The sequence below is a fragment of the Dreissena polymorpha genome, chromosome 12, assembly GCF_020536995.1.
Source record: "Dreissena polymorpha isolate Duluth1 chromosome 12, UMN_Dpol_1.0, whole genome shotgun sequence".
Taxonomy (NCBI): Eukaryota; Metazoa; Mollusca; class Bivalvia; order Myida; family Dreissenidae; genus Dreissena; species Dreissena polymorpha.
The window spans coordinates 26,307,093-26,322,498 of NC_068366.1; the positions used below are offsets into that span (position 1 = coordinate 26,307,093).

Consider the following 15,406-nt stretch of genomic DNA (forward strand, 5'->3'; position numbering starts at 1 on the left):
ATGCAAGCTGCCATATAAAGTGTGCGATTATATGGACTGAGTTGTTATTAAGAGGGGAGGCTTTATCTCAATATATCACTTGGAGGAAATGTCATGATCTACTGTACAAATATCAATAGACACTTTGAGAAGCATAGTCTAAGATTTTACATAAGTGAAAAATTATAAATACAATTAGACAAGATTAGAAATGTATTCAAAAGTCCTACACTGGAACAAGAAGGCCCGAGGCACAAAGGCGCTCACCTAAGACCCAAATGAATTTAATCACTCTGAGCTGGTATTTTTTAAGTCTCACTATAGCAATCTCATCCCCTGCAGCTCTTATTCAAATAAAAAAGAAACATTTTCTTATCCAGCCCAGATATAATTGAAAGATATGTATAGAGCAAGTTTCATTATGATTGGGCAACAAATGTGACCCCTGATGTCAACAAGGTTTCAAAATACCAATATAAGGATAACTGGCGCAACCACTAACAGACATGTTTTTCAACAGACCCGAACCAATTTCTTTATCTGTAAAGATATGATTATAGCAAATATTCTGAGCAATTTAAATTATGATTTGGCAAAAAATATGACTTCTAGAGGGTGCACAAGGTTTCACTTACGCCATATTAAGAAAACTGCACAGCCCCCTTACAGCCATGCTTTTGAAGTGATCAGAACCTTTTTCAAACACAGCCAAGATATCATATTCTGAACAAGTAATATCAGCATTAAACATAGCCATAAAAAGATAACTTCCCTACCCCTGTCGACCATATTTTTCAACAGACCTAAATCATTTTTTTTTTATAATTAGAGATATCATTAGAACAAAATGGTTTGACTAAGTTTGCTGAAAATTAGGCTTAAAATGGGACTTCTACAGCACTTGTTAACAAGGTAAGGGAAAAGACCTTACCCTTTGACGGGAATGTTTTACAACGGACCGGAACCATTTTAAAACTTGGCTCACAAATCAGAAGAAATAATGCCTAAGAACATTGGACAAAAATGTGACTTCTGGAGTGTTTACCAAGTTTTACTATAGCAACATAAGGAAAGCTGCCCATTGCCATCCCCTTGTGTTCTACTTTTTCCCAATGATCTTACACTCACAAACCCCATTTGCTTTATAACCAGCTTTAACGAAACTATATTAAGTTAATATTCACTAGGTGTTAAAGCTTGATTACAAATACCACATGGAACAGCAATTAGGCAAGGCGGATGCATTTAACGAACAAAAAATAATACAAAACCTCTTCAGCACATTGTTGTTAAACTATCAGGAAATATTTAGAAATTCTATGTACGTACACTAATTTGCATATCAATTGGGGACAAAATACCAGCTGCAGATTAACAAATTGTTTTTGTAAGAAATAAATCTTTCACAAAATTACATATTTGGTTGGTAAACAAAGTCTCTCAGAGAACGTTTTCTTTTTAACTCAAAAAGAAGCAGTCCCAGACAGTGCATTTTTGTCAAAAGGAAACCATAAGAATTTGCAATTGTATTTTCAAGTAAAAGAGGGCCATGATGGGCCTTAAGCGCTCACCAAAATTCAATGTAATCTAACTGTCGAAGACTTACTTGCCTTGACCCAGATTCAATCATGGGTCTTGAAATATTATTGGCAATATATATATATATATATATTTTTATTTCAATATTTTAACCAGTTTTCGTCAATTTTAAGTCATAACTGTGGCTTCTAGACTGTTGTTATGGGTTTTCTAAGATTTGACGTATTATTTGGACATATGTGATCAAGAATAAAACTTGACCTGGAAATTGTCAAGGTGAACATTCTCACTAATTTTTATAAAGGTCGAATCATATATGTGGCTTCTAGACATATTCAATCCAGCCAGAAAAATCCCCCAACTGCAATGCGGATTGCAGAACCTGGGACCTCCGTGGCAGCATAGATATTTTCAAAATGATTAACACTGACACGCCCTCAGTACAAGTAACAACACATGTAATAGAAATGGCTGTATTTTTTGCATATTTAGTTCACAAAATAGAACTGGTTATTATGCTTTTCATTCACAAAATTTCAGCTGTAAGCATAACCTTCCTTTTCTGATTTATTCAGGCATATTTCTTCCAAATAAACAAAAGCTATGTGGATCAACCATGGCACAGTAGGCACAGAAAAAAGATGGTGATCACATAGCATAGAGTATTAAGTGTACACTATGATTAGCACTAAGTAGTTGTGAGACACCCCAGCCAATTAACCGTACCTGAAGCTCCGGTAATGTCTTTAGCTTTAAGGTCCTTGGCTTTGATGACTATCACAGTAAGGCGGCCCACATTAGGCTCATAGCATAGCGACAACAGCAACTCTCCTAGTTTGCCCTGAAAAGACAGATAAAGAGCTGTCAATAAGATGGATAATACAATTACATAGACAGTTATTGGCTTAGTTGCAAAGAATTATCTTTTTCCACGTTATATTGATCTTAACTGAATTTTTGTATATGCTAGCTGAGGGAGTGATCTATAGAAAATAGCATGGGCTGCAATGTGCTCCTTTTTGTTTCACCTCCCCTACAGCCTTTTGTGCAAGTTTTTAACAAGACTATTGCCAAGCAATATATGTCCCCTACCGGCTCCACCATTGTCAGATTTTCTATTTTATTTTTTTGTTGCCATAGTAACCAGAATTGTTGACGTAAGAAGAAAATGAAATGACGTGCATAATGTCCATATTGCCATCTGTCCATATTTCAAGTTTCATAAAAAAATATGTAGGGGACAACAAGGATATTCCTTAGATTAATTTTATTATTTGATAATGACAACAGGCTGTTCAGGCTTTTCACCTGGCCGGTCATTTTCCAGCAGCACCCTGTACCTTTCATGCACCTGATATTTCCTTTCTAGTGTCTTAATTCTTTATAATCTGAATTGTTTTAATGGTCTGATTCACAGATTCTCGTCTAAAGTCTTTAACCCATTTATGCCTAGTGGACTCTCCCATCCTTCTAAATTGGATCAATTATTTCCAAAATTAGTGATGTCTTATATATTTATTTCTATATTTAGAATATTTCGTAAAAAAATTTGTTTAAGCAAACAGCACAGACCCTAATGAGATGCCCCAACATGCAGCGTCTCATCTGGGTCTACGCTGTTTGCCAAGGCTTTTTTTCTAGACGCTAGGCATAAATGGGTTAATATGCCTTTCTTTTAAGTGTTTTATCAAACCTAAGTTCACATAGACTCTTACAAATGTCAAATCATTTAATATTTTGGTAATATTATCTTTCAAACAACACCATCAATATTATGTTTTCTGGACATTCAGTGACACAAGAAACATTGGTCAAATATCCTACATCCAAATCGGTGAAACAAATGCTCATTTGAAAAACACAAACACCAATCTTTCATTGGTAATTTCTCCATCATTTGTAATCAATGAACAGCTTTAACAGTTTCCATGACAACAAAATTATTATGGGCTTTTCTTTATCAATAAGTCTTCATAAAATTGCACTTAATTAACGGTTATAGTATCATAATGTAGTCATGTTTAATATCTGCTTTGGTTCATATCTCACTTAGGACATATTTCCTAATTTTGTTCATAACTGAACACAATATCTTATCAATAAACAAATAAAACCAATCCCTCGTGACAACCTCCTATGATTCTGAGATATGACATTCAGACTGAATGCTGGAATATTAATATTGTATGACAGAAAAATAACATATGAAAGTCACTGAATGATGTAATATTGACAAAACACAAGTATATTGCAGCATAAAAAACGCAGAATGTCTGCATGATAATTTGATATTGAAATATAGAGATATGACTGTATGAAAAAAATATGAAGATATGACTGTCTGACAAAATATTGACATATGACTGTCTGACAAAATACTGAAATATGACTGTATGACGATTTAAATACAATAGTTTCCATAAAATTGAGATATGATTTATGACTAACACTGGGATTATGAAATATGAAAAAAACAAGAGATGTTTTTGTCAGACACACAATGCCCCCTATTGCGCCGCTTTAAAATAAAATTCAATATATCATTTGGCAGGTTTAGAAATTATCTCCCTTTTAAAGCTTATTACTTCCCTTGAATTTTATTATTTGACTTGACCTTTAAGGATGACATTGACTTTGACTTTTCACCACACAAAATGTGCAGCTTTATGAGATACACATGCATGCCAAATATCAAGTTGCTATGTTCAATATTGCAAAAGTTATGGCCAATGTTAAAATTTTCGGACGGACACACAGACTGAAAGACTGACAGACTTACGGACTGACAGACTGACGGACTGACAGACCGACAGACGCACATTTCAACTGCTATATGCCACACTACCGGGGGCATAAAAATAATTATCAAAAAAGTGTGATGTTGGACATGACCTGCATGCACAATTAGATGGTGAAAGATTGCACTTCAATATTAACATTTTATTGGGGACACTCTTTGCATACAACTCCTCCTTGGTTTCCAGAATCTCTCTCCGAATCTAAGGATGGGGCAGATTAATATACTGATGGTAGTTACAAATGTTGAAGAAACTGATCTGATAATAGCCGGAAATCATAAAACTGGCAACCACAAGATAACTTTGTTGTAAAATCAGCAAGAGGGTTCTACCTTTCGAAATAAAAATAACAAGAAATGTGTTTGTCAGAAACGCTATGTCCCCTTTTGCGCAGCTTTGAATTTTTTGTTTGACCTTTGACCTTGGAGGATGACTTTGACCTTTTTCACCCCTCAAAATGTGCAGCTACATGAGAAACACATGCATGCCACATATGAAGTTGCTATCTTTAATATTGCAAAAGTTATAGCAAAATGTTAAAGTTGGAGCAAACAAACCAACAGACAGACAGGGCAAAAACAATATGTCCCCCACTATAGTGGTGGGGGACATAAAAAAGACAGTAAGCACAGTGTTTTTGCCTTTCACTGCCGGCCTTTTGAAATGTTATTCTGATATGTCTGTTGATGTTTCGCCCTGTCTGGACTAAATATCATAAAATTAGGATCACCCTGTAACAACTGTATGACATTATTCTCAAATATAACATAACACAACACTCTGTATGTCTTTTGTTTGTCTGCACAACATATAGTTAACACACTCCACCACTATTTAGAAATCTGGCAAAACAATTCACAAGCCATCTGTTGACCTCTGAGGATTCCCTTATTGCATTCTGCAAACCAAGTTATGAGTATCCTCACCGCCATAAAGACCATTAATTGTATTGCATTCAATTTATTGAAGTAGTATAGTAGTCTAGACTATGTTTTTAAAGTAATCCATAAAGGATGAACACAAGACTAAATCTGTTATGTTTTCTTCTTTCCTGTAATGCAATGAGATTAAAAATGTTCTTACAGAAACTCGATCACTAAGGGCCCTATGAAATAATAATGTCCAGCCAGGAAGCCCCAATTTATATATCTACAAAAGCCAAAGGGTATTATCAATTTTCTTAACAGCATTCACATTGAATAAAAATGTATATTTTTTTAAAGTAAGTTCTATCAAGAGAATTTTCACAATTTGAAATATCTTTCATATGAAATATTAGCCGTATTAAATAATTTCAATTAACTATTGAGAGCAAATCATTGCTTATTTTTACTCAATAGACAGTGTCAACAGACATATATAATAAAGAGCGTATGCACTGTGCAAGCTTTGTGTAACCCAGATGGTTACCACATTCAATTATAATTAGCATGTGCAATCATTATTTAGCATGCGCTGTCCCTTTTGGAAAAATTGTGACCAGTCCGCATACTCTAGATTGCCTCTATGGTATTTTGAATGGACCTGAAACCGTTATATATGTATAAATGAAGGACACTTTAATGTACGGTACATTGTTGTAATATGTTATATTTTCAAAATAATACCTAGTGTTAATCACTGAATTGTGTCTGTGACATATGCCATATTTTTCAAATAATGCGTACAGGGTGCAGGATCACGGGACTTTTTTGGGGTTCCACTTTTTTCACTTTATTGGATATTAACGTAAGTGGTGCTTTCTTTCAAATAACTTTTTAAAACAAGTTTTCTTAATAATTTCAACAAGTGCATAAAAGACAGATTTTTATGCTGCTTATAGCAATGCGAAATACATCAGAATTACTTTATTTAATAAGCATGTGTTCTTGTTAAAAAATTCCATTTTTACTGCATTCAGTGTACACGGTTGTTTCACACAACATGAAATTTTGTCACCAATTTCAGACATATTCAATGATTTTTTCTTATACCTTAAGATATCGGCACAAACTGCAAGAAAAACTGTCTTTTATGCACTATAGATTTTTGCAAATGTATTTCAATAACTTGAGATATTTATAAAAATAAAGTTCTTATCGGTGTGATTACATTTTGTCCAGCCCGTGTGTAAACCCCTGAAAACCCCTTTGATTCTGCACCCTGGCATAGAGATATAGAACGATCTGTGATTAATACATTTATATGAAACCAGTGCTCTTGAATGTGATGATTTAACTTAATAAAACAAGATCACAGAGGCAAAACCACCATCATAAAATTTATCTTAATTGAAGGCTATAAACTAAATGAAACCTCAATTATTTAATGATAATAATGTTTTATTATAAAAATGTATTCTTCTGATAAATGAAACCATGTCTGATATCCAAAGGAGGCTGAAAACGTTGTAAGGAAGGCATAACATGGTGTGTTTTGACCTTAAGGGCTAAAAACCAAAGACATATGAGCTTAGCTTTGTGGGGGTTTAATGCATGTGTGTAAAGAGTTGCCTCTGACTAGCTTGTGCAGATGACAATTTCCGCCTTAACTAGATCTTTGCTATGATTAATAGACTTTCTTTTAAATGAAAAATATTATAAAAACGGAAATTGTGGATAAGCATGTGTGGATTGTGTGAATTTTACGTGCATTCGTTAAACTGAGATTATTAGAGTTTAATATGTGTTAAATTGTACTATATTGATAAAAATATGTTACAATAACTCAACATAGGCAAGAATTTTTTTCGGCGTAAGCTGTATTAAGCCAGCTTTTCAACTTACCTGACCTTTGTAAGTGTCCAATAAAATTCAAATAAAATTTCCCGCGGCTAGGTACGAATGAATACACTTCATTTATTCCATTGGCTGATTTGAGTATACCACCAGAATATTGGAAACATATACGCGTCTTTGTAACACTGTTTTACTGCATGAAACAATTTTATCTCTAATGAAAAGGCTTAATAGATAGAACAGTTTTACACTCAATTCTCGACATCAATACAGTTTGTGCGTGCACCTTTTATTTTCAGAGGATTGCCATGGCAAAAGCTTTTATACTTAAAGGCTGTTTTCTCATATTTAGTACTTACTTCCATATTCCGGTCAACATGTTAACATGTAAAAGTATAAAGAGCAGTGGAAGCGAGGCCTCACTTTAATGCATTGCATTTCAACCCGTGAGAAATCGGATCAATTTGCGGTTAGTGTGTGTGGATGTCAGAGTTTATATACAGGTCATCACCGGAGTTCGCGGCCAGTAAAATAATCGTTATATAATAAAGACGCTATCCGTGAACTAGGTGACCAGGAATTTTCTTTAGACAAGAAATATGTTAAATGAAGATATTCAGCAAAATAATTATGGTATGTCAATAATAGCTTCTTAATGTGTTTTCAACGATACAATGATAAATATTATTTTTGATTAATTTAACAAAAATTATTCCACCATATTCTTATGTATTAAGCATGAGCGCGATGATTCTCGATACTGTTAATAATCGAATCAAATAGCAACGCCGGACAAACCACTAAAACAGGTTTGTTCGAAAAACGCGCCTATAAATACGGATACTTCGCGTGTGGTCAGTTGACTCATATGTTTTAATTACACTTCCATTCTTCTTTTGGTTTTCTGTTTTGTATCTATAGGTTTATGACCAGCAATATGTAATAATGTAAAATAAGCCGCGGAACCCCCCGCGTAACATCCCGTACTGCGTGTGATGCAGCTAAGAACTGCACAGAAAAAGACATTCGCTATCATTGATCTCATTCATTGAACTATCAACACCATATATCTTTTTAAAAGATATTTCTTGTTTACATTGAAGACGAATTTAATAAAATGCAGCAACGACAAATTAGCACCCCGCGCCGATCGTGACGATATTACGTACATATTTTCCTACAATAACCGAAGCATTCGTCTTTTTATTAATATCAGAGTTACTGTTCCTGTGTCGTAAGAATAGCTAGCGTATTTACAAAATATTTTACAAAAACATGCATATTCTTTCTTTATGGAAGGGGTTATGTTCCGCAATGGAAGGGGGTTAATTCTGCTATGCAAGGGGGTTAATTCCGCATATGCAAAACTAGCGAAGGTGTTTATTCCGCGTATGCAAAATATGAAAGGGGTTTATTCCGCTATGCCGTTTTTTGGGAAGGGGGTTTCTTCCGAAGAGGGTTTCTTCCGTACACCACTTTACACAAATGCTTTAAGCACCCTTTTCACAGAGTGTGACTCATACAATATGCTAGTAACAAGACTTAGTGTATCAACTCACATACGTCTATGTTCAGGCAGCTATCAATTAGTTTCAATTGAAATTCCATAAAGTAATGCAACTCAACAATCTTGGAATGTACACATAGCTTAGGCATTATTCTATAAACGAAACAACTTTTTTGCAAAAAAATCATAAAGTGCATGGAGACATAAATTGCCAAATAAAAACATAAGAACTATGAGATCTTCACTTTTGTATGAACATTGTGTAGTGCCTTAAAACAAAACTTTGTTATGTATAGTGCGAATGATGCAGATTTAATAATTTCGGCTGTACCAAAGGAACTGTTATATTAAAATAACATAAGATTTGTCTGTTATAAACTGTGGCATACTTTCGCTGTAATTCTGCTGATTATTCTTTAAAATAAAACAGGTTATTGGAGTGGGATGCATGATGGAGTTGATTTAGAAATCGTGTTGACATGTGGCTCCCAGGCATTGCCTTGATTAACACTGTGTACTTAATCATTACATTAATATAACTCCCATCAATTTTTGTGATTTACTTCAGGGCCAAACTGCATTTCAGCGGGACCCGAACTGACACTTAACTTGCCAAAGATGTAGATATTATCTTACTTGCAAATTATCAAAGCAATAACAATAGGTCTATGAAATCATCAAATAACACACGAGGGTCCTCTGAACACAACTTTAATGCAAATTCGTAGTTTTTACGGCTTCTGTTTTGTACTTAGAATATCAATTATTTTTGACAAACCAAGATTATGAGGTTTGCAAGCAGCCAAAATCTCAGATTATTTTGCAATGGTGCCATTAACATTACCAGACAATTCTTGTTTAATGCTTATTCCTTATGAACACTGTGTTTTGTTTATATTTAGTGAATTCAAGCACAAGTTAAGATAAATGTCTTATATTTCTCTGGCTATAATCTTGGTTGATCACATATTCATGTATACAAAACAACATTTGTGTTTTGTTCAAAGTTAAGTGAATACAAGCACAAATTAAGATAAATGTCTTATATTTCTCTGGCTGTAATCTTGGTTGATCACACATTCATGTAGACAAAACTACATTTGCGAATGACCTGGATTTCCCAATTTTTCCAATGACATGTTGGCTACTAGTGTAAATACGGAAAGGTCCTGAGTGGTTCCGTTATTAGAGTTAAACAAATTGGCCAACTTTCTCGGAAAAGCCAATGTTGACATAGAGAAGATTGCCAGAATATTATTGAATTACGGATATTGATAAAAAACATTCATAGAGATTAACGAAGGCAAATGAATTAAAGTTTTGAAGTGGTAAATAAATAAAAGTATCAAAATTACTATGGAAAATAATTGAGAACATCAACGCTAATTGTATGTCAGAATACATTTATATTCTAACACAAATAAGCCTATTTACATTTTTTTTTGTTCTTGGATGGTGCAAATAGGTTTTAAGCAACTAAAATATGCAAAGTTTCATTACCCAACAAATGAGTATAAACAAACAAAAACAAAAAACATGACATAAAATGAAGAACACATCAGGTCTTCAGAGGAAAGAAGCTCAACAGTTCATGAACAGTTCTTGAATACAATTGGATTACTTCAATCAAATCAAGCCCTAGTTAGTCTTTAAGTTATTGTGTATGAATGGTTATACTCAAGTTCATAAACTGTTCATGACCTCGTGTTGATGGGATTGACCTCCTCGCCTTTTTGTGTGAGTGAACAGTTCAGCTTATTTTTTATTGCAACTATAATTTGATATATGTAATTTATATAAATGATATTCTTCGCATTACAACCATGAAGTGATGAAATTGTTGGACAAGTACAATGTATGTACAACAATTTTTGTTTTTGAATATTGCCTAAGGCTACATATCACCGTTTTAAAGAAAAGAGCGTACATTTGCCATGGAGAAATGCTAAATAAAGATAATATTTAGCAAACAAGCACTATTGTAACAGGGCTCAACATTAACGGTTGTCCGATTGCCCCTGGAAAGTAAAAGTTGGGTCCGGGCAAGTTATTTTATAATCTAGTTGTCCGATCGGGCAAGTGCAAAAAAGAACAAAGAAAAACATGTGTTTCAGTGGTTAAATAGTACAAATAATCACGAACGATTTGCATAATGCATCAATTTACCTCGGCAATTATTGTTTGCGGAAGTCCGAACTAACTAGGCATGCTGCGCTTGAATTTCCAAACTTATTTTTAGAAAGGCCGTAAATGGCTTGGGTAAGATGGGATTCCAAACATCGGCTTTCAAATGCATTTATCTTTTTCATTACTATTCAGTTACAAAAAACATCGTTGGTGTTTTCAGTCAAAAAGAAAACTACTAAAATTATATAACTATAAACACAAAAACAAATAGCTTCGGTATATATATATATATATATCATATTTTGCAACATACATTTTCAACATTCTTTTGCTTTACGTCAATTAACATTTTTTATGCTAGCAGATGAGAAATGTCGAGTTTATTTACCTTCGGCTTTACAAGTAATTCTAAGTCTGCCAAATCAAATGAAAATTGCACAGAAAAACCATCTGAAAGTGCCAAAACGAAGTACGAAGCGAAGCGAAAACGCAACTTTGTACCAAATGGAAAAGTGAGTTTGAATGGTTGAGATACGATGAAACGTTAGAAGCAATGTTTTGCAAACCCTGTGAACAGTACAGTGATGACAAGAGCTCATCGTTCATTTCTAGGTGCACTACTATTCGCCGTGAATCTATAAAAACGCATGAAAAAAGTTCATCTCATGAGCTTGCTTGTAAAAAGGAAATGATTTTGCTTTTGAAAGAAAATAAGCAAATTGTCGTCTGCTCGTACACTGGAGACATTGACAGTTTGGCGAATTTGCAAACTCTAATTGACATTCCGGGGTGCTCAAATGTAGTTGGTGCCATGGATTTAAGCATCAGAAAATTGAACAAAGACAATTTACAAAAACTAACTGTCTGTTTCAATTCAGCATATTGGATAGCCAAAAACGAACTGCCCTTCACCCTGTATCCATCCATGCTTGATTTACAGAAAATCAATGGTGTTGAGCTGGCATTGAGTTACAAGACAGACATGGCATGCAGAAGGTATTTTTGTGATACATAATAAGTAATTAAATGAAACAAAGCCTGCAAACATATTTCATTTTATAGTGTACAAATATAAAAAAGTGAACCTCCATCTGCCCCAGCAGTATTGCACTCCCATCATCCACCATGCATTTAAGTCAAGTGAAAGTAAATGAACAATAAACATTACAATTCAATTATTGTTCTTTTAAATATTTGTAAGTTAAATTAATCTTTTTTTTACACCCCATGGTCATGTACAGAGTATACTGATAGGTCCTAAAATGCACATATGCAAGCTATTAATTCTGCATAAATATCTATGTCCTGCATATGGCAATAATAGACTAAGTTGACATTTCAAACAACATGATTGTTACAATCATTGTTGCTATTCCAGCAAGTTGAACTTATAAATGTTAAATATGTTAGTTATTTTTATTTTTCAGATTCATGACCTTCATCTACAAAGATCTTCAGAGTGTCACCGTTGATCTTCTAAAGCAGTTGAGGGTGTTGTCTATCATGTTCGATGGCGCCACAGATGTGTCAGTTTGCAAACATGAACTGGTGTATGCAAGAGTGGTAAGCTGATAGAAAACCTTTATAAACGAATGCATAATTTTTTCTATTGTATTAAATTAAGGTTAAATAAAACTTTTCTTAAACTTCCCTCTTACTACTCTTTGTAGAAAGTCTTCAACAACTTACTACAAATAACTTAGAAGATTCTTTTTTTTACATCAGACTCAGTTTTGATTTTGAATAAAAAATTAATGTCATTTACTAATAAAGTTTAGATTGTTATTAAATCTTGAAGATTGATAGTTAATCTGCATGACTGTTTTTCCTTTGCAATTTATTCATTAATGGCAAATAATACCTTTCAGGTGATTTCATGATGGCTCCTTTGACATTTTTTTTCTTTTCGTCATAGGTAATAGAAGGGGTTCCTATGTGTCTATACGTTAGCATGAAGGCGGTGGAGCATGTACATGCGGAAGGTATACTGGGGACTATCGAAGAGGCCATGTCCAATATTGATGGATGGAAGAAGAAACTGATAGCTACTGGGTGTGATGGCGCCAGCGTCAATCTTGGTAAAAGACACAGTGTTACGGCTCTTCTTAAGAGAGATAAGCCCCAGCTCATTGCAATACACTGTGTGAATCATAGATTGGAGTTAGCTGCGTTGGATGCTCTTAGACAAAAAGATGGATCAGTTCTTGAAGACATAAAATCAGTTCTTCTTCATCTCCACAAACACTACCACTATTCTGCTAAAGCCTTACGGGAACTGAATAGCTTGGCAGAAGCCATGGATGTGAAAATGTTAAGACCTGCCAACTTGGAGGGTACACGCTGGATGCCCCACCTCAGCAGATCGCTGGCAATTCTGTTGAAGCCTGAAACCTATCTTGTATTTGTTACACATTTTGAGGATATCGTGCAGGGTGGCAAGGGCAGTGCTGATGTTCAAGGCCGAGCAAAAAATATTGTTAAATATTTGAAGTGCCAAAAGCTTCTACATTACATGCATTTTATTCAAGATGTATTAGAAATTCTAAGTGATCTGTCTCTGCAGTTTCAGCGTTCTATACCAGATGCTTTAGATGCCTTGGAGACAGCTTGCCTCCGCCTGGTGGCATTGAAACTTAGACCAGGTAAAAATCTACAGGAATTCATTGATGCAACCAGTGACCAGCTTACCTTCCAGGGTATTCAGCTAACACCATCTACATCATCTGATGAACAACTTAATGCAAAAAACGGTCTTGTGGACATTCTCATTAATCATATCTCCAGTAGAATGAATGACCTTGACACCTCTCCTGTACTAAAAGCAATGCAAGTTTTCTTCATAGTTAACCTTACTGACACTGAGGTGGACCTTGCTACATATAGGGAGGACCAGGTCAAAACATTGTGTGAACATTTCAAGGTTGACTTTGAACATATGGGTTGTCAGTTGGAGCATATAACAAGTACAGAATGGCCAGCTCTGCAAGCCCACATGTTCAGAAATAATACACGTTCTACTGATGTGATGTTCAAAAAACTGTTTACTGATCAAAACTTAAAAATCAGGTTAAAGAATATTCTTATGCTGGTAGAAATTATCCTGGTTGTCCCTACTTCCAGTGCTATTTGTGAGAGAAGATTCTTAGCAATGGCCAGAATCAAGTCTGACTGGAGAGCATCTCTTCAGCCGGATATGTTCAACTGCTTGATGGCGATGTCCATCTCCGGACCAGCAGTAGGAGAATATAACTGCACCCGAGCAGTTAACTTATGGTACACTGGAGGACAGAGGCAACGTAGACCTGTGTTTGATGACGAAGATGTGGAGGAGAATCTGAATGACTAATTATTTCATTATTTATTGAACAATGGATCAACATTAAGACTAATTACACTTGAATTGCTGTAATCATTTTGTTAAATGTGCAAACATAAAGAAGGTTTTGTGGTGTATCATTTTGATCTTTATTACAAAATATGAGGTTTACAGTTAATTTGATGCTTCATCTTTCGGCAAGTGGCTTTATGTTCCGGGCAAAATAGATTTTTAGGTTAATGTTGAGCCCTGGGTAAGTGTTTATATAATAATTAATGTCAGACTTAAGTTGGGGTTATTTTTATGGAATGTCTGTAAAATTCAAATCTGTTGCTAAAAGAAAGTTGACGGGTACAAAGGAAGAAAACAGTTCACAAACATGCATTTTGCTATCTCTGACTGCCAGGTATGTTGCTTTCTCTGACAGGTGTAATGCTATCTCTGACAGGTGTATTTCTATCTCTGCAAGGTGTATTGCTATCTCTGACAGGTGTATTTCTATCTCTGCAAGGTGTATTGCTATCTCTGCAAGGTGTTTTGCTATCTCTGGCAGGTGTATTGTAATCACCAATTAAAAGGTGTATTGCTTTCTGTGACATAAGTATTGCTAGCTCTGACAAATGTATTGCTATCTCTGACTGATAGGTGTATTGCTATCTCTGACAGGTGTATTTCTATCTCTGCAATGTGTATTGCTATCTCTGAAATGTAGATTGTTATCTCTGACAGTTGTATTGCTATCTCTACAAGATGTATTGTGATCTATGACTGTCACGTGTATGTATATCTCTGACCGCCATTTGTATTGCTATCTTTTGCATGTGTATTGCTGTCTCTGCCTGCCAGGTGTATCAATATCTCTGACAGGTGTATTGCTTTCTCTGACTGCCGTATGTATTGCTATCTCTGACAGGTGTATTGCTACTTCTGACAGCCATTATGTATTGCAATCTCTTACTGCCATATGCATTGCTTTCTCTGACTGCCAGGTGTTATGCTATCTCTGCAAGGTGTATTATTATCTTTGGCAGATGTATTCCTATCTTTGGCAGGTGTAATACTATCACCGACAGGTATATTGCTATCTCTGACAGGTGTATTACTTCTGTTTTTTTGGATGCTGAGACTTTTAACAACACTTTAAAGGTATTTTGCTGCAATATTTAACATGATAGAAACAATGACAACTCTAAAACCCTGTCACAATATTGCTGAAACACCCTCCATCCAACACAACATGCAAAAGTAAGAATAACAATGTAATGTGAATAAATCATAACAATTGATTTAGGCGCATGTCTGATCACCTATGACAATTCTTAACTTGTATTACTTTTTTATTTTTTTACACAAAAAAGCCAACACATCATTTATCAGTTCTGTAAAGAAGCTTATGAAATAGTGTGAGGTCAAATACTTTTTA

General features: G+C 34.7%; 1 protein-coding gene across 7 annotated transcripts in view; it reads right to left on the minus strand.

Moving 5' to 3' along the window:
* Nucleotides 1–15,406, minus strand: part of LOC127852746 (synaptotagmin-7-like) — a 263,942-nt gene that overhangs the window by 12,710 nt on the left and 235,826 nt on the right. For all 7 annotated transcript variants that reach the window (XM_052386708.1, XM_052386710.1, XM_052386709.1 and 4 more), the window contains one exon: nucleotides 2,245–2,359. In XM_052386708.1, the coding sequence (XP_052242668.1) occupies nucleotides 2,245–2,359 (115 nt within the window). The remainder of the gene's footprint in view (nucleotides 1–2,244; nucleotides 2,360–15,406) is intronic.